The sequence below is a fragment of the Acomys russatus genome, chromosome 1, assembly GCF_903995435.1.
Source record: "Acomys russatus chromosome 1, mAcoRus1.1, whole genome shotgun sequence".
In the NCBI taxonomy this organism is placed as follows: Eukaryota; Metazoa; Chordata; class Mammalia; order Rodentia; family Muridae; genus Acomys; species Acomys russatus.
The window spans coordinates 94,422,495-94,440,619 of NC_067137.1; the positions used below are offsets into that span (position 1 = coordinate 94,422,495).

General features: G+C 50.5%; 1 protein-coding gene across 1 annotated transcript; it reads right to left on the bottom strand.

Moving 5' to 3' along the window:
* Positions 1 to 6,518: 6,518 nt before the first annotated feature.
* On the bottom strand, positions 6,519 to 17,871 carry Abcd4 (ATP binding cassette subfamily D member 4). The gene is given in 16 exon segments (XM_051149239.1): positions 6,519 to 6,608; positions 6,740 to 6,855; positions 7,435 to 7,511; positions 7,799 to 7,851; positions 8,441 to 8,490; positions 8,768 to 8,804; positions 9,225 to 9,316; positions 9,453 to 9,661; positions 11,492 to 11,587; positions 11,728 to 11,819; positions 11,900 to 12,021; positions 12,264 to 12,358; positions 15,699 to 15,749; positions 16,266 to 16,386; positions 16,736 to 16,852; positions 17,856 to 17,871. Coding segments are annotated over 16 exon segments (1,413 nt in total). The 3' UTR covers positions 6,519 to 6,539.
* Positions 17,872 to 18,125: the final 254 nt, after the last annotated feature.

Consider the following 18,125-nt stretch of genomic DNA (forward strand, 5'->3'; position numbering starts at 1 on the left):
CTGGTCTACGAAGAGAGTTCCAGGACAGCTAGGGCTATTACACAGAGAAACCCTGTCTCAGAAAAACAAACACAAAACAAAACAAAACCAAATTACACCAGGCTTCAATGAATAACTGGCTTGTCTATTTATGGTCATACCACATTTGAGTGACAGTTGTCACTGTATTGGGGACTATTCTCTATTGCAAGCCTAATTTACATCTCCTGGGCTTATAATCCCCCTGCTATTCCCCACAAAGAAACAAGAAATCTTTCCCCTCTGGCACTTCTTTCTATTCAAGCCAATTTCTCTGGAGACTCCCCACAATCTACAGCCCCTCTTCATTTGTGATTGTAATGTCTCATCTTTAACCTACACAACAGCAAATAGGAAAAGTGGATGCATCCGATGATGCTAAGTCCCTGCCAAGGGGAAGGGGGACCAGAAAGATGACTTGGCCATTGAAAGCGTTTGCCACTCAGTTCTGAGGACCAGAGTTCAGAAGCCAGCAGCCAGCCATATAACAAGCCAGGTGTCCTGCAAAATACCTGTAACTCTAGCTCTGAGCCATTTGGCACTCTCTTCTGGCCTCTGTGCCCAAAGGATATGAGCACACACATACACACACACACCTTTAAAAGAAGAGGAGGGGAGTGAAGAAGAAACAGCTTCTAGAAGGTGCATGAAATTGCCTGTAGACAGCTGTGCCCACACCTTGATGATGTCTTGGACGGAATTACAAGATGAGAGAGCACAGCGAGCAGCCTAGATGAGGTGGTGTTTGGGCTCAAGAAATCTCATAAGATTGTTTCAAATTGGCTCAAGCCGTGGAACTCCCTGGCAGGAGAGACTGCTGACAGCCCATCAAGATGAATGACAGGAGCGGGAAGTCTTCATAGCCCAAGCAGCCCCAGATGTGATCCTCCCCAACCTGGAGCCTGGGGATGCGCAGGAGTGTCAAGTTGTCAGACAGGCTATGCAGATCTTGTCTGCTGGACTGGGATCAGAAGACCAGAAAGAATGGGGGCGCACTGGAGTCTGATGCTGTAGACAGTTTTACTTTCGTTTCAGTGTGCATAACAAAGAAAGCAGTGATCCAAGGAAGGTTGTTTGAGTTTGGAAAAAACAGGATCTGGGGCTGGAGGGATGGCTCAGTGGTTAAGAGCACTGTCTGCTCTTCCAGAAGTCCTGAGTTCAATTCCCAGCAACCACATGGTGGCTCACAACCATCTATAACAAGATCTGGTGCCCTCTTCTGGTCTGCAGGGAACATTGTATATATAACAAATAAACAAATCTTTAAAAAAAAAAAAAAAAAAAAAAAAAAAAAACAAAAAAACAAGCACGATCAGGGGAAAAAAAAAACATGTAAATAAGTGCCAGAAAAGCACAGACTAAATATTAACAGAGCGGGCCTTTCCCAGAACGTTCTTAGAAACCCACTTGCCTGCCATGTACTATAGCTTATATCTGAGAAAGCACAAAAGCGAGGCAGAAGGCCATATGCAGATTCAAGGCACACTGACCAGATTGGGTTCCATAGCTATGTTCTGATATCCAACAAGAATAAACATGTCTTACAAACGGAATGTTCTGGGAGGAAGAAGAAAGAACACTGGGGAAAGTCCCACAAAACCAGCATGCCAAGGTCTGAGCTCTGAGGGCACCCTTGGCAGCCGCTCCACCCCTAGGTGGATCTGGGTGACAGACAACTGGGACACTCTTGATTCTTGGGTTACTCACACCCCGGGCCTGGGGAAAAGGCAGGGGCTTGGATACTAACAACCAACAGGAGACAGGAGGCAGGAGGCTGGCTATTGATCTCCAGATAATCAGTGGCGGCAAAGCTGGGCAGGAAGGGCAGAATGACCAGACCCAATCAGGACCGCGAGAACTGCGGTTCTGGTGCAGACTCTCTAAGCCCGCCCTTGGAGGGGGTAAGGCAGTGGGGCCACAGTCCCACTGGTTACCCATAGAAAGCCGCATACTTCAGGAAGCGCAGTGATAAAAAGAGCAGGAGGGACTGATTGATGAGGGCTGTCCGGAGCTGCTGCACAGGCCTGGCAGGGATCGATGAGGAGGAGGCTCGCTGGGGTGTGGGAGAGATGCAAGAGGGCACGGGGCGGATAGGGATGAGGTGGGAACTCCTGAGGCCAGGGCCTGTGCCATGGTGAAAGCCGCAGGTGTCTGAGACCACTGGGAGGACCTGGCCTCCACTCCGTGCTGGCTGGCCTCTCCAGTCTCCTGAGTCACCTGCAACCCCACCCCACCCCACTGTGGCCTTGGGGATCTTTCTTTTGCGCCAGGAAGGGCTCAGTGCTCTGCCTTCCCAGACACACTGCGTGGTGCTGCACCTGGCTCACCGGTTATTACTAAGTAGGCAGGCAAATACCAGCTGCTAATAACCGGAAATAGTTGTGAGGAGAGTGTAAAGCCAGGTGTGATGGAGAACACCTGTCACCCAGCACTCGGAAGGTGGCATCTTTGGGTCAGAACCTGTCCCCTACCCTGCCTCAAATTCCTAAGTCTCTGGTTACCAAATTAGTCACGTGGGATCCTCTGGTCAGTGGCCTCTTCACCACCCTGCTCCTCCCCATGCTGTTCCTCATCCCAGGCAGCAATGCAGTCTGCTGGTCACGGCTGAGCAGAACCAAGAATGACTCTCTCATTAATTTCCCACTTCCGCTCTGTCGCTCCGAGGCTAACGGTTCCCGCTGATTGGCAGCCTCACACCCCTCCCTCCCTACTCCTCACCACGGTGCCTGGGACCCCTCCCATTAATCTCCATGGCTTTGCTCCCGTGAGCTAGGCTGTGTGTGGATCTCGTGGAGTCTCTGCCACAGGAAGAGGGTCGGGAATGTTGAGGTAGGTGGCTTTGTGTTCAGCTGCAAAGGACACAAGCTGTTCTGAAGTGCGGCAGGTGGTATTTTGAATAAGAATGGACCCCATCGGAACATATATTTGGATGCTTGGTCCCCAGTTGGTGAAACTGCTTTGGGTTAGGAGGTGTGGCCTTGTTGGAGGAGGTGTGTTCTAAGGTTTCAAAAGCCCATGCCAGGCCCTGTCTGTCTGTGGATCAGATGTAAACGCTCAGCTCCAGCGCCATGCCTGCCTGCTAACATGTTCCCTGCCATGAAACTTGTTCTCTGAAACTGTAAACAAGCCCCCAATTAAATGCTTTCTTTTATGAGTTGCTTTGGTTTGGTGTCTCTTCACAGCAACAGAAAGGTAACTAAAACACCCTCCTACTCTTTCTTTTTTTCCTCTGTGTAGCTCTGGCTCTCCTGGAACTCACTCTGTAGACCAGGCTGGCCTCAAACTCAGAGATCTGTCTCCCTCTACCTCCTGAGTGCTGGGATTAAAGGCGTGTGACACCACTGCCCAACATCCACTTGCTGTTTTTTTTTTGTTTTTTTTTTTTTAAAGATTTATTTATGGGCTAGAGAGATGGCTTAGAGGTTAAGGGTACTGACTGCTGTTCAAAAGGTCCTGAGTTCAATTCCCAACAAACACATGGTGGCCCACAACCATTCTATAATATGATCTGATGCCCTCTTCTGATCTGTAGGTGTACATGCAGGCAGAGTACTGTATAAAAAAAACACATTTATTTATTACATATACAGTGTTCTGCCTACATGTATGCCTGCATACCAGAAGAGGGCATCAGATCTTATTATAGATGGCTGTGAACTACCATGTGGTTGCTAGGAATTGAACTAAGGACCTCTGGAAGAGCAGACAGTGTTCTTAACCTCTGAACCATCTCTCCAGGCCCTGTCTTACTCTTGCTTGGGGATTCTCCAAGCCCAGGAGGGGAGAGTTGGGCAGGCGGTCATGGTGGGCTCAGAGGCAAAGGGGCGTTTATTCCCCATCCTGATGGGTGAAGCAGGCCAGGTTTGTGTATAATGCCAGGGATCCAATTCAGGGCTGGAACCTGCTCAGAAGCTGACATGATTCATGAAAAGGAGCTTAGTGGCCTGGAGAGATGGCTCAGTGGTCAAGAGCGCCTGCTGTTTTTCTAGAGGACCTAGTTCAATTCCTAGCATAATCTCCTGTCACTCCAGCTCCAGGGGATCTGGTGTCCACTTCTGGACTCCGAGGTTACCATTTACACATGGCATACAGTCATCAACACACACACACACCTTTAAAAAATGGCGCAGTTCATACAAATCGCAGTTAGATGGATAAAACAAGAAATTCTTAAGACAGTGCTGAGTTGAACAGTGAGACATAGAATATATTCAAAGGACCACATTCTTGGGGCTGGAGAGATACCTCAGAGGTTAAGAGCACTGACTGTTCTTCCAGAGGTGCAGAGTTCAACTCCCAGAAACCACATGGTAGTTCATAACCATCTAAATTGAGATCTGGTGCCCTCTTCTGGCTTGCAGGCATACATGCAGGCAGAACAGTGTGTACATGATAAATCTTTTTTCCTTAAGACCACATTCTCCTTCAAAGGGCCTCTTTCACCATATCCCATGGCTTTGTTCCCATAATGTGCTATGGTTCAGCAATGACTCTGACCATGGTCTCCATGTGTACAAAAGGAGCAAGTGTCAGAAGGGGTGGGTGGGTGCAGAGCAGCAAGAAAGACAAAACCGGAACAGACCTTTGAGGCAGGCACGGAGTCCTTCCTCACCTGGGGATTCCTAAGCCTATGCCCAGGGGTAACAGTCTTCCATGAAATCTGTGCTGCCCAAAGATGGGAAGAATGTCAGCGTAGACGCAAAAGATGCGGGCTTAATAGGTGCAAACTCTTACCTTCCACTCATCTGCCATGTTGCCACCTCACAGGGCCCTTGCAAAGGCCAAGGAGATGCTGAGAAATGATTTGCAATAAACTCCTTCCCCTTGAGTATGTTTTGAGTTTTGCTGATTGATTTTTAAAAATGATTTATTTATTTTTATGTGCATTGGTGTTTTGACTGCATGTATGTCTGTATGAGGGTGTCAGATCCCCTGGAACTGGAGTTACAAACAGTGGTGAGCCACCATGTGGTTGCTGGAAATTGAACTGAGGACCTGTGGAAGAGCAGCCAGTGCTCTTCACCACTGAACCATCTCTCCAGCCCCAGGTACAGTTAAAAGCTTGTTGCTGGAGGTGGGGGGTTGGGGTGGGAAGGTGCTGGAGAGATGGCTCAGAGGTTAAGAGCACTGGCTGCTTTTCCAAAGGCCCTGAGTTCAATTCCCAGCAACCGCATGGTGGCCAACAAACATCTATGTGAAATCTGGTGCACTCTTTTGGTGTGCAAGTGTACATGTACTTGTACATCATACATAATAAGGAATGCATAATAAATATTTTTTTTAAAACTTATTGCTCTAGCAGAGAATCTGAGTTCAGTTCCGGCACTCACATGGTAGCTTACAACCATCCCTAAATTCAGTTCAACAGAGTCTGACCCTATTTCCTGACCTCCAAAGGCACCAGGCACACATGTGGTGCAGACAAACATATAAGGAAAACACTCATGTACATAAAAATAAAATTAATAAATCTTTTTTGTTGTTTTTGTTTTGTTTTTTGAGACAGGGTTTCCCTGTATAGCCTTGGCTGTCCTAGACTCGCTTTGTAGACCAGGCTGGCCTTGAACTCACAGTGATTCACCTGCCTCTGCCTCCCGAGTGTTGGGATGAAAGGCGTGTGACACCACACCCGGCAAATTAATAAATCTTAAAAAAAAAAAAACAAAAAAAAACCACTCATTACACAGAGAAACCCTGTCTTGGGGAAAAAAAATAAAAGACTAACATTTTGGGCTGGAAGTTAAGAGCACTGTCCACTCTTTCAGAGGTCCTGAGTTCAATTCCCAGCAACCACATGGTGACTCATAACCATCTATTATGTGATCTGGTGTCCTCTTCTGGACTGCAGATGTACATGGAGGCAAAGCACTGCACACATAATAAATAAATAAATCCTTTTTAAAAATGACTCAATCGAAAAGATTACTCTACATAGAAGAAAAAACACATTTTAAATGTTTGTCCTTTATTTAAAAACATATAAAATTTAAATGGTTAATTAAAGTTAAAAACAAACCTATCAGGGTGGAATTTCGCCAGCTTTCTTGATCCCATACCCGTCTCACTCTGGCCCTTCGCTTCTTACAGTTCACCCAGTTTTTCTTCAGCAAACATCATCTTAAGTATTTTCTAAGAAATCATGGGAGTACCATGTGGTGGTGGTGCACACCTTTAATCCCAGCACATGGGAGGCAGAAACAGTCAGATCTCTGTGAGTTCAAGGCCAGCCTGGTCTAGAGAGGGAGTTCCAGGACAGCCAGGGGTACAACAGAGAAACCCTATATGAACCCCCTCCTGTTCCTCACCCCCCCCCCCAAAAAAGAAAAAGAAAATCATGGGAGCTGCGCTGGGGAGAATTCAGTGTCCCTGAAAGGCCACCCCTGGGCAGGGCCTGAGGCTGCTAGGGTTCCTGTATAGGGCTGAGGTGAATCTGAGAATCCTACTGCCTCTCCCCTTGTCTGCTCTGGGCGCTGCAGGCCAGCTCAGGGCTCAGCTGTCTCGGCGTACCCACAGGCTTGGCTTCATTCCACTTTGATTCTGGTCAGTTCCCACCTTCCTCCTCCACAGAGTTTCAGAACCCAGGAGTGAAACTGCAAGAGACCGTTACCCCAGTGAGGTCAGATGGCCGCCGGAGCAGTCCCTCCACTCCCTCTGCCACTCGATGCCTCATGTCTGAGGGGCCTCTGGGCCTGGCCAGGCCCAGCCTTTGTGCCACGGGTACCTTCTCAAGGCTGGCCCGATGTCCCACGCTGATAAATGTCATCCCCAGTTGCTGGCCAATTCGATAGAGCTCACCCTCTACTTCTTCGGTCAGGGCACTGGTGGCTTCATCAAGCACTGATGGCATGTGGTGACAAGGGATCACAGACCAGCCCTTGCCCTCTGTCATTCCTCCAACCCATAATCACACTCAGGTATGGAGGAACTGCCAGCTACCCTGATGTACAGAACCCCTGCCTCAGGGAGACAATTATGCAAGAGAGCCATGCCAGGATGGAAAAGATACCTGTGAGCATGGCTCGGGTCTCTCGGCTTCCTATAGCTAAATAACACTGTGCCCCAAGACTGTACAGCCCAGGATTCCCAATTCACCTAAGGATGTGTCTTTGGAAGAGTCCAGACCCACCACACAGACATACCCTTGCCAGGCAGAGCTCGGGGGATACCCCTCATCTGTGACGGAACCCGAAGAGTTAAATGACAACACCCCTTACTGAGGCTACCATGGCAGGGAACTTAATGATGAGTGTTTACATTCTCAGGACTACACCAAGGGCCCAAGCTCTGCTCATCACAGGGACAGAACACAAGGTGCCCAGCCATGGGCAGGCATGCATAGGTGGCTGTGAACACATGCTGTGGGTGTCTGTGAGTACACACAGCACCTGGCATGTGCACCCACGGTGTGCACCTCACCTGCGTACTTTGGCTGCAGGTAGAAGAGTCGGGCAAAGGACAGTCTTTGCATCTCCCCTGGGGACAGGACATCATACCTAGAGAAGGCCATGAGAAGTGAGCCCTGAAAGAAGGTGACAGTTTGGCTTTTGCCAAGAATAGGTTCCTTAAAAAAGCAAGTTTGTTGCAGATGTTGGCCCCGGGACAGAGGCCCTCCCCCTTAGCCACATGATAAGCCCAAACTACATGTGAGATACAGATCTTGAACTGGAGGACCACCCCAACACCCGGCTGTTGGCATCAGGAGCCATTCTATCCCTTTATAGGGCTGCTGGGGTCCTGCAAAGGGCTCACAGGGGAGCTGCCAGGAATAGCTCATCCTTACCAGTTCCAATCCACCTGCTGGTCCAGACCTCCTGTCCTGGCCACCAAGCTGGACTGTAACAGACAGAGGGCACAAAGTCCATACAAGTGTCCATTTGTGTTTTCTGCAGCCCTAGCTCCCCACCTCAAATGTTCCTGAGATGGACACCACATTGGTGTACCTTAGTGGGTGTTATCACCTATGCTGCTTAGGCTGGCTGGAGTATGGTGACAAGAAAATGCAGACAGATCCCATCAGCTTTATTACTGTTATAAGATTTCCCACAGAGGTGAGATGGCTCAGCGGGTAGAGTGTGCTTGCCACATCAGCCTGGCAACCTGAGCCCTGATCTCTGGAACCCACACAAAGGTGGAAGGAGAGACCCGCTTCAAAGTTGTCCTCTGACCTCCACATATACAATGATGTGGCATGCGTACCTACAGACGTGTAACACACACACACACACACACACACACACACACATCTCGACAGGGCAAGAGCACAGCTCACTACAGCCTGTAGCCATCTTCAACCCCACTGCCAACTTGTACTGCCACTGCCCTGGTCTTGGGCCCAGAAATGGCAGTGGCTCTGCTGGCCAGCAACTACCGGTGGTCAGTGCTCTCAGGTGGGCCTGAGTTCGCAGGGCCCCGCCTCACTCACCAGACCTGCCAACTCCAAGAACCTCATGATTCTCTCATCATCAGCAGAACCTGCAAAACAGAGGCTTCCTGAGCACGCCAGGGCCTCGGACCAGCCGGGATGGATGGCATGTGCTACGGGAGGGTCAGACTCCCAGAACAAATCTGACAACATAAGGGCCGGAGAAAGGACAGAACAAGAAAACAAAATACTGAGCAGCTAAGGATAAGACCCAACCTGAAACCAGTGGCCTCACTAGATACTCTTCCAGTGGGCACAGGGGAGGCCAGTCAGGAAAAGCAGGAACAGCTGGGATGAGAAGCCAGGAGCTGGGGAGGGACAGCTCACCTGAGTCAGGGTAGATCTCCTTCAGGGGATAGATCACCTGAAAGCAAAAACATCTCTGTGGTGAGGCGGGTAATGAGAGACTGGGTCCCACCCTCCATTAGCATCCTTAGGACCCACCCACAGAAGGCAGGCTCCTCCCCACCTAAGCAATTGGGACCAGCCCAAGGGTCTAGTGGGAGAGATAGGTGCAACCAGCAGGAGGCAGCAGCAACCTTCAGAAGCGTGTCTTAGAGGCAAGAGTCTTGGAGCCCAACAAACACATGGGGTACCCGGCTAGTCACCCCAGGAAGTGGCTCTGGGTTCAGTCCATAAACACTGCATAGTATGTTCTCAGAACCTAGGAGTTCCTAAGCATGGGTCCCTGTCTCCCTAGGGCCTGAGGCCTGTCACGCTGTTAGAAGTCCTAGATGTAAGTAGGTGGCGCAAGGCTGGAGGAGCGGAGCCCTGACCCGCTGACCTGCTCCCGAAGTGTCCCATCAGTGAAGAACGGCTTCTGTGGCAGGAACAGCACCCCGTGGGGCCCAAAATCAGCCAGCATCTGCACTGAGCCTGCAGGGCCCACAGAAGCCTCCATTGGGAGACCTCGCAGAGGAGGTCACTGCCTCTTCTCTCCGCCTCACCCTCTTCCCACCACACTGCCCACCCAGGGCCAAGGCTGCATGGGAGGCAGGGGGGACTGGCTCACCCTTCACGCTCTCCCACAGGCCTCCCAGCACCCGGAGCAGGGAGGTCTTGCCGGTGCCCGTGTTGCCCGTGATGAGCAGGCTCTGGCCCTCACAGATCTTCAAGCTCAGGTCCTTGACCAGGGGCTTGTCAGAGGAGGGGGCCAAGATGGAAACCCGGTCAAGCAGAAAAGCCGTATCTGATGGCTCTGCTGTCGGCCGCCCCGGGGCCCTAAGGGCAGAGAAAGGAGGTGGCAAGACAGGCCCTGTGAATAGTACAAGGGAAGTGCCCGGCCTAGAGGCCCTTGAAAGGCATACGCTGAGGTTCCAACCCCCATGCCTTGGAGTGTAGAAGCAGGCTGTTAGAGTGGACCCCAAGGGTAGGGCATGTACAGAGACCAAGTGAGGAGAAACATGAAAGTGCTGTGAGCCAAGGAAAGCCGCCTTGGGAGAACCGCCCTGCCAACTCGAACCTACACCTTGAGTTCCTGGTTTGCAGACCTGTGAGGCGCTTTCTGTCATTTAAGCCAGTCTATGGGCTATTGTCACATGGCAGCCTAGGCATTAACATGGTAATGGAGCTGCAGCATTAACCTATGACCCACCGAGTGAAGTCTCTACACCACTGATCCTGATCCCTCTTGGCACCCAGGAACGATAAATGTTGCCCAGCTTGGCAGATAAAGGAAACCCGCTCAGCGGCTAAGTGGCTTGTCCAGGACCACACAGCTTCACTCTAGTATTAGTGGAGGTTTTGTCTTGTTGTTTTTGAGACAGGATCTCGCTGAATAGCTATGGCTGTCCTGGACCTTGCTATGTGGACCAGGCTGGGCTCTGTCCTGTGAGTGCTGGGACTGGAGGCATGGGTCACGCTCAGCCATATTCCATTTTTGAAAGCTTCCTAAGTGGCAACCATCTAAACATTTCCAAGGATGACAGCTAATCTTGACTTAAAGAGGAAGATCTTATTACTACCCTTTTTAGAAACAAAGAAAATGATAATACTCAGAACAGTTAGTTAAGTAATTTGAGATGGAGCAGGATGCCTGGTGTAGTGGCACATGTCTTTAATCCAACCCACCACTGGGGAGGCAGAGGCAGGCGGATCTCTGTGAGTTTGAGGCCAGCCTGGTCTACATAGTAAGCACCAGGACAGCTAGAGCTACACAGAGAAACCCTGCCTCGAAAAAACAAACAAACAAAAAACAAGGGGGGGGCGGGACGGGCAGGAAAATCAGAAACATTGAAGGACCCCAAAGATACACAAATAAAGACATCTCTGGGTCTGAGGGAGACATGGGAGACAAAAGACACAGCCGGAAAGGGGCAGTGGCGGGATTCAGCAAAAGAGATAAGGAGTGTACCATTTAGACTTTTTAATATATATTTTATTTTTCCCCTGTGCATGCAAGTGTATGTACATATGTGTGCACACATGTGTGACAGAGGTCATGTCAGATGTGTCCCTTCTTTCTGAAGGGGTCTCTCACTGAACCCAGAGTTTACCCAGAGTTCTAAGGTTGACTAGATATTATCGGACCCTTGGGTGATCTGCCTGTGCCCAACCACCCTGTCCTAGTATTATGGCCACACACTGCAATACTTGGCTTCTGCGTAGTTACAACAGACTTGAACTTAGATCCTCAAGCCCTTTGCCCACTGAGCCATCTCCCCAGGCCCTCTTTTCTTTTCCCTCTTTCTTTCTTTAAATTTATTTTGAGGCAAGGTCTCATTGTATAGTTCAGGGTCAGGGTAGCCTTAAAAGCACGACAGTCCTCCTACCTCAGCCTCCTAAGTTCTGAGATCGAAAGTGTGAGCCACCATGCCTGGCTTTTTATTTTGCTATGGTGCCAGGCAGAGGTGTGTGCACTTGCTTGCACTGGCTGGGGCATGATATACGTCTACACGACGGGTGCCAGGATGAAGGTGCCAGCCCAAAACACACTTACAATGCACTGCACACAACATGGAGATTACTTCCACCTTCTTATAACCCCGCTATCTAGCTGGGAGGGGCTCCAAGCTCAAACCAGCTGGTGATTACTGTATCTGTGGTACTCACTTTTCCTTGTTCAAATCCCACTCACTCTCGCCTGGGGTCTCACAGTCCTGTGATTTTCGGGACATGTCCAGCAGGGCCTCCTGAAGCTCTCCAATCCTGGGCAAGAAGGAAGAACCTAAGGTTGGCTCTGGATGCCAGGTGATGGGGAGCCTCCTTCCTGTCTTACACACACTAGCACAGTGCGATTCTGTCCTTTTTCCATCTCAATGTTTCCTAGTGGCGCACACTCTGCTCACCTGTGTGTGTACCCAGCAACATCTGAGACTGTGGTGGACAGGTCAATGAGCTTGGTGAAGCAACTGATGAGGTAGATGCACACAAAGGCATTCTGGTGAGGACAGAGATGGGTTAGGGCAGGCCCCAGGCCCTGGGCCGCAGTCTAAGGGTTTATCAAGAGGGACTTCTCACCTTGCTGACCAGGGTGCTAAGCTCCGTGGAACTCAGGTCTCCATAGAGGCCACTGAAAATGGGGATCGCAATGACTATGTAACTGAGAATGCTGCCCAGATAGTCAAAGGTGTTGATGCCAACTGTAGGAAACAGACTGCGTGAGACTGGGAGACATTCATGTATTCTGCAGGGCACACAACCCTCAATATGGGGAAGATGCCACTCCGTCCAGATATTCATCCCCCTAGGAAACCCACAGCAACAGCAATGGCTCCCCTAGTTAATCTTTTGACCAGGGCAGGCAGACAGTAGGGCAATGTTAAACTGAAGTGCTAACTGGACCACCTCTCCTGGTGCCACCTCCCAGGACCCCTTTGCTTACTGTACAGCCAGAGCTCCCTGGACATCAGGTCTCTCTGGGTCTGAAGGAGTCTCTGCAGCCTGCGGTCTGTCCTCATGTGCTCTACAAGCCCAGCTCTGACAAAAAAGGATGAGGTGTCTACAGGCCTGCAGGGACTCAGAGAGCTGGGGCATCTTCATCCCCACCACAGCCTCCTTTAGAGACCACACCCATCCAAAGGATCTTAGCCTCAGACGCTTTCTTTCACCAGCACCTTCCCACAGCCTGAGCCCCATGACCCTGTGGAGTTCCTGTGGTCAGGAAGTCCAGCTGGCCAGGGCTGATTCAGATCCAAAGCTCTGGCTGGTTTCTACTAAAATAACAATTATTTGAGCTTTTAACACCCTTTTTTTACTTTACAATTGAACTAGCAGCACCTACATGGTAAGTTAGAATGCAATTTAAGAGTTCTGTCAAAGAGTGCTGAAGAGATGGCTCAGCACTTGTTGCTCTTACAGAGGACCTGGGTTCAATTCCCAGCATGCACACGGCAGTTCACAACTGCTTGGAACTCCAGCTCCACGAGACCTGACAGCCTCTTCTGACCTCAGTGGGCACCAGGCACTCACCGGTGCAAAGACATACACACAAGCAAAGCGCTCATAAGCATAAAATAAGTAAACCCTAAAAAGCTTTAAGCCAGCACATTGGTGCATGCCTGTAATTACAGCATTTGGGAAGCCGAGGCAAGAAGATCTCTGTGAGTTCAAGACCAGCCTGTTTACAGAACGAGTTCAGGACAGCCAGGGACACATAGTGAGACACTGTTTGGTTTGCTTCTTTTTTAGAAACAAAAACCAAACCAAACCAAACCAGCAAGCAACAAGTGCTCTTTTTTTGTTTGTTTGTTTGTTGTTTTTTGAGACAGGGTTTCTCTGTGTAGCTTTGACTGTCCTGGACTCACTTTGTAGACCAGGCTGGCCTCGAACTCACAGTGATCCGCCTGCCTCTGCCTCCTGAGTGCTGGGATTAAAGGCGTGTGCCACCACTGTCCGGCTGCAACAGGTGCACCTAACCACCAAGCCAGGGCCTGGAGAACTGGCTCAGTGATGGAGTGCACTTGTGGCTCTTCCAGAGGATGCTGTTCCAGTCCCAGCACCCACATCAGGCAGTTCACAACTGCCTGTAACTCCAGCTGCAGGGATCCAATGCTCCCTTCTGCCCCCTGATCACACACACACACACACACACACACACACACACAGAGAGAGAGAGAGAGAGAGAGAGAGAGAGAGAGAGAGAGAGAGAGAGAGAGAGAGAAATTAAAAATAAATAAATAAATTTAAAAGTAAAGGTAATTGCATTTAAAAGGGGGGTAGGTTCTGCTTCTCTTTTGTTTTCTTTTGTTTTCGAGACAGAGTATCATGCAACCAGGCCAGCTTCTAACTTGCCATGAAGTAAAGAATGATCTTGAATTCCTGATCCTCGCTGCCTTTACTTCCTAAATGTTAGGACTACACACATGTGCTACCACACGGGTTTTATGTGGTGCTGGGATCGAACCTAGGGATTCAGGCATGCTAGGCAAGCATCCTACAAACTGAATGATACCTCTATCCCTAGAACTTCTTAATATAAGGTACTATGCACAGGGGGACCCTCAGTAAATAAGATCTATTACTATTGTTGTTGTTATTGTTACTATTATAGTGCTGAGGACTATAGAATTCAGAAAAGTGTGCATGTTAGGCAAATGTTCTACCACTGAGCTACAACCCCAAGATCAAGAGCTATTGTTTTTAAAAGATTTATTTATTTATTATGTATACAATGTCCTGCCTGCCCGCCAGAAGAGGGCACCAGATTTCCATCAAATCATAGATGGTTGTGAGCCACCATGTAGTTGCTGGGAATTGAACTCAGGACCTCTGGAAGAACAGACAGTGCTCTTAACCTCTGAGCCATCTGTCCAAGCTTTTTTTTTTTTTTTTTTTTTTTTTGAGACAGGGTCTCTCTGTGTAGGAGCTACTATTATTAAACACATGAAATGGAGCATTCACTCTGGCCCGGACTCCACGCTGGCTGTGAGCCAGCAACCACGTAGATAGACAGGACAGTTCTGTCTTTAAGAACCCAGAGGCCAGGTGGCCTCACCACATTCTTCACTAATCACTAGGAATATGGGGGTCAGATATGTCCTTGGGACTATGGCAACAAGTAGGCATGTCCACTATGGGAATCTAGGACAGCTCTCCAGAGGTGCTTACTTAAGGCTTCAGGACACGCAGACATTCTCTAAAAGCAAAGCTAGAGGGGCCGGGCATGGTGGCACACACCTTAAATCCCAGCACTTAGGAGGCAGAGGCAGGAGGATCGCTATGAGTTCCAATGAGTCCTGGACAGCCAGGACTACAAGACAAACCAAACAAAACAAAGCAAAAAAGAAAAGCTAGAGGGGCCGGGTATGGCAGTGCACACCTTTAATCCCAGTGATTGGGAGGCAGAGGCAGGAGGATCGCTGTTGAGTTCTAGGCCAGCCTGGTCTACAAAGTGAGTTCAGGACAGCCAAGGCTACACAGAGAAACCCTGTCTCGAAAATCCAAAAAATTAAAGAGGGAGGGTGTGTGGGGGGTTGGGGGTGGGGAAGGTAGAAGGAAGAAGGGTACTGTATTTTAAATTATTTGGAGTCGGCAAAAGAATCTGTCTGTAGCTCTAAAAGCTGCAGAATCCATAACAAATGTGTCACTGCATGCATCCAGCCACCAGACTCCTCCTCTTCAGATAGGGTCTCACTGTGTAGCCCTGGCTGGCCTGAACTCACTACGAACTCACAGAGATGTGCCTGCTTCTGTCTCCTGAGTGCTGGGATTACAGGAGTGCGACACCACGCCCAGCTCCTCTCAGATTCTCAGTGTTCCTGTTGTCCCAGTGTGGGCTGATGCAGAGCAAAGATTCTAAGGCTGTTAAATTCACCCAGGGAACAGGTCCTCCAAGGACTAATTCAACTTCTTAAACACAGCCTATGCTGCCAGCCCACACACCGACACCAGGACCTACCCTGGTCCAGGAGAGGAGAGACCTTGCAACGCTGCTGCCAGCAAGTCGCCAGGCTCTCGGCTCCAGCGAGTGCGGGGAGCAGATGTGACCTTCTGTGTGGAGCCTATCCCCCAACCCCACCCCGCCATGTTACAGAGATAAAAAGAAGCTGTTTCGGACAGGAAAAGAGACTAAGGCAACGGCTCAATCAAGACGAAGCCACCCACTCATTTTATTCCTTGGCCATTCTAGGCGCTGGGCTAGACCCCTAAGCCTGGGCGTCAGAAGCACTCCCCGTAACTAAGGACAGCAGCTAAGGATGGGAGCGCATCAAACTAAGCGTGACAAGCTCCACAGCGCCACCAACAGGGCTGCAGACTCCACGTCTTCTTTCCTACAACCGCCAGTGGGAACAGGGGGTACTTTCTCCACGAGACTCACCGGTAGAAAGCGGCAGGCTCAGCGTTCACTCGAAGCTGCATATGTTTGAACCTGCACAAACACGGGGGGGGGGGGGGAATTGTGTGCTGACGACGGGGAGTCCACTCCCACGGATCAGAGCCCAGATCCATCTCAACACTGAGGCTGCCTTTCCCTGGGGCTTGGGTGGGGCAGCAGAAGCTGTACAAACAGCACTGACCTCAGCTTTCTGGGGTGGGACAGGTGTATTCTTGCCTACAGGACCACCTCCCCCAAGGCCCAGCTTAACCAAGGCAAAAAGCACAGTGCAGAGGTGGGCTTTGGATCAGCTGCTGTGCCAACAGACAGGGCAATTAGACCCTGACCATGTGAAAGGGCCCCCAGAAGAGGCTGGGGACGGCCGGCTCATACCTTCCTCACTGTTTTATATGCACGATCTCCTAATTCTTACGGCTCTCTCAATAGACAAATGACACCTGTTTCTCCCATGAGATGACATATAAGTAGTAGCTGTCACAGCTAGGACTTTTACACTTAGGCAGTCTTACCCCCCCCCCCGCACCCCCCCATCCCTCAACCAAGACACACCTAAAATCCCCCTCCAGCTTCTCCTGCTGTACCAGCTTCGTCACGATGGGCCCCATCAATGTTTTGTTCACCATGGTCCCCAGGATGAAATATCCGAAGATGCTCACAGGCCCAAGCCAGCCTGTGCTGAAAGGCACAGGGAGAGGGAGGGCGAGAAAGGATGTGGGGTGTCACATACACACACAGCTCCGTGAACCTCATTCCTGCCCCATCCCTCTCAAGGAGCCCCTGCTCAGCCTCGGCATCACTGTGACACCTGACAGCTGGCCAAAGTTATCAGAGCCAGGATTGCTGACGATGAAATAGCACAGGACCAGAGGGGGCAGGGTTATAGGCCTAGGAGCTGGGAAGGCTCCCTGGGTGTCAGGTGGTAAAGCTGAGCCTCCCTTGGACCCTGACCTGCCCTCTGTGTGGGAGGCTCTGGTCAACACCAGGCTGGGGAGGAGGGCCCCCAGAGGAGGAGGCTGCACCTTCGGAAGCACTGGTAAGTGTAGTAGGCCAGAGTAAAGGGGGAGGTGATGAGCTTGCTGGTCATGCTGCTGAGCTGCCGGCAGAACCGCTCCACGTCCTGGCTGATACGCTGGTCCCTGCAGCCAACAACACGGAGGAGTTGAGCCCAGTGAGCCAGACAGACATAGACAAATAGGCCTTGGGTTCCAAGCGGGATTCTAAAGGACTGCCTCAATTTACCCTACAGGAGGGAAATGCCACCAGAAGACCTGAGGGCCTGAGCCAACTCTCCAGAGAGCCAAAGGGAAAACTGAGGGTATAGCTGTCTTTCTGGATGGTCAGGAACACGGTATCCTTAATCTCAATCTTCCCCATCGCTCTATGGACCCGAGACTCCTCCAGGTCAGGGTCTGGCTGTGAAAGCTTCACCAGCCATCATGAAGAGGTGCCCATCTTCTTAGGGCCTTCACGGGAAGCTCAGCTCGAGTAGAGGGAAAGTCACCCCAGGCAGGCAGCAAAAGTACCTGCTGTGGTGCAGTGACTAGGAAGGCCTAAGAGTGACAGAGAGATTCCACAGGTCCCACCCCACCACCAGGGCCACACTGATCCCTATTCCCAGTGAGAGACGTTGGACAGGCTGCTTACAATTTCTCACGTCTAAAATTACAGCCTACACTGAACCACCTAACATCAGGCACCATGTGGTACCTGACAGGAACGGTGTTATCCTCCCTACGTCCTTTGAGACAGGAAGTGTTATGATCTTCATTGTACAGGAGATGAACATAAGAGCCAAAGGCAGGGAGGTGACAGAATGAGGACCGGAATCCCAGACAGCAATAGTAATTTTCTTTTCCTTCTGCCTCACCTCCCTTGCCGCATAAGCAAGAACTTGCTTCCTGGTAAGGATGCTTTCTTCACTTGCCTCATTTCAACTCAAGATATGAAATGAACTAACGAGAACTGCTCCTGGCTGCTTTCTCTTAGCTCTTTACTCTCAGTCCCACACCCTCTGTCACAGCTCTGGGCAGCTCCTCCTGCAGCTGAGTGTGGCCAGGAGTCTGCAGTGCTAAGGTATTCAGATGGGGTGGGTGTGGGGGTGGGGCTCAGCAGGCAGCCAGGACAGAGAGGGATGCCTACGGATTATCGATGTCATCCCGCAGCACGTTGAGGGTGTAGTACACTCGGGCCCGGAAATACAGGTGGTGCAGGTGCTCCGTGAGATCCTTCCTCCAGCTCACATACAGCAGGTTGCAGGTGAACTGGTCAAAGCTCTTCAGCTGTGCGTTGGGGAGGCAGGACAAAGGGAGGGGAGGAAGAGATGGCTTGCTTGCAAGTTCAGGTTCAAAGCTCAGAGCTGGCAGGGCAGCTTGCTGATGCCGCAGGATCCACTCCGATCACTTCAGTGCA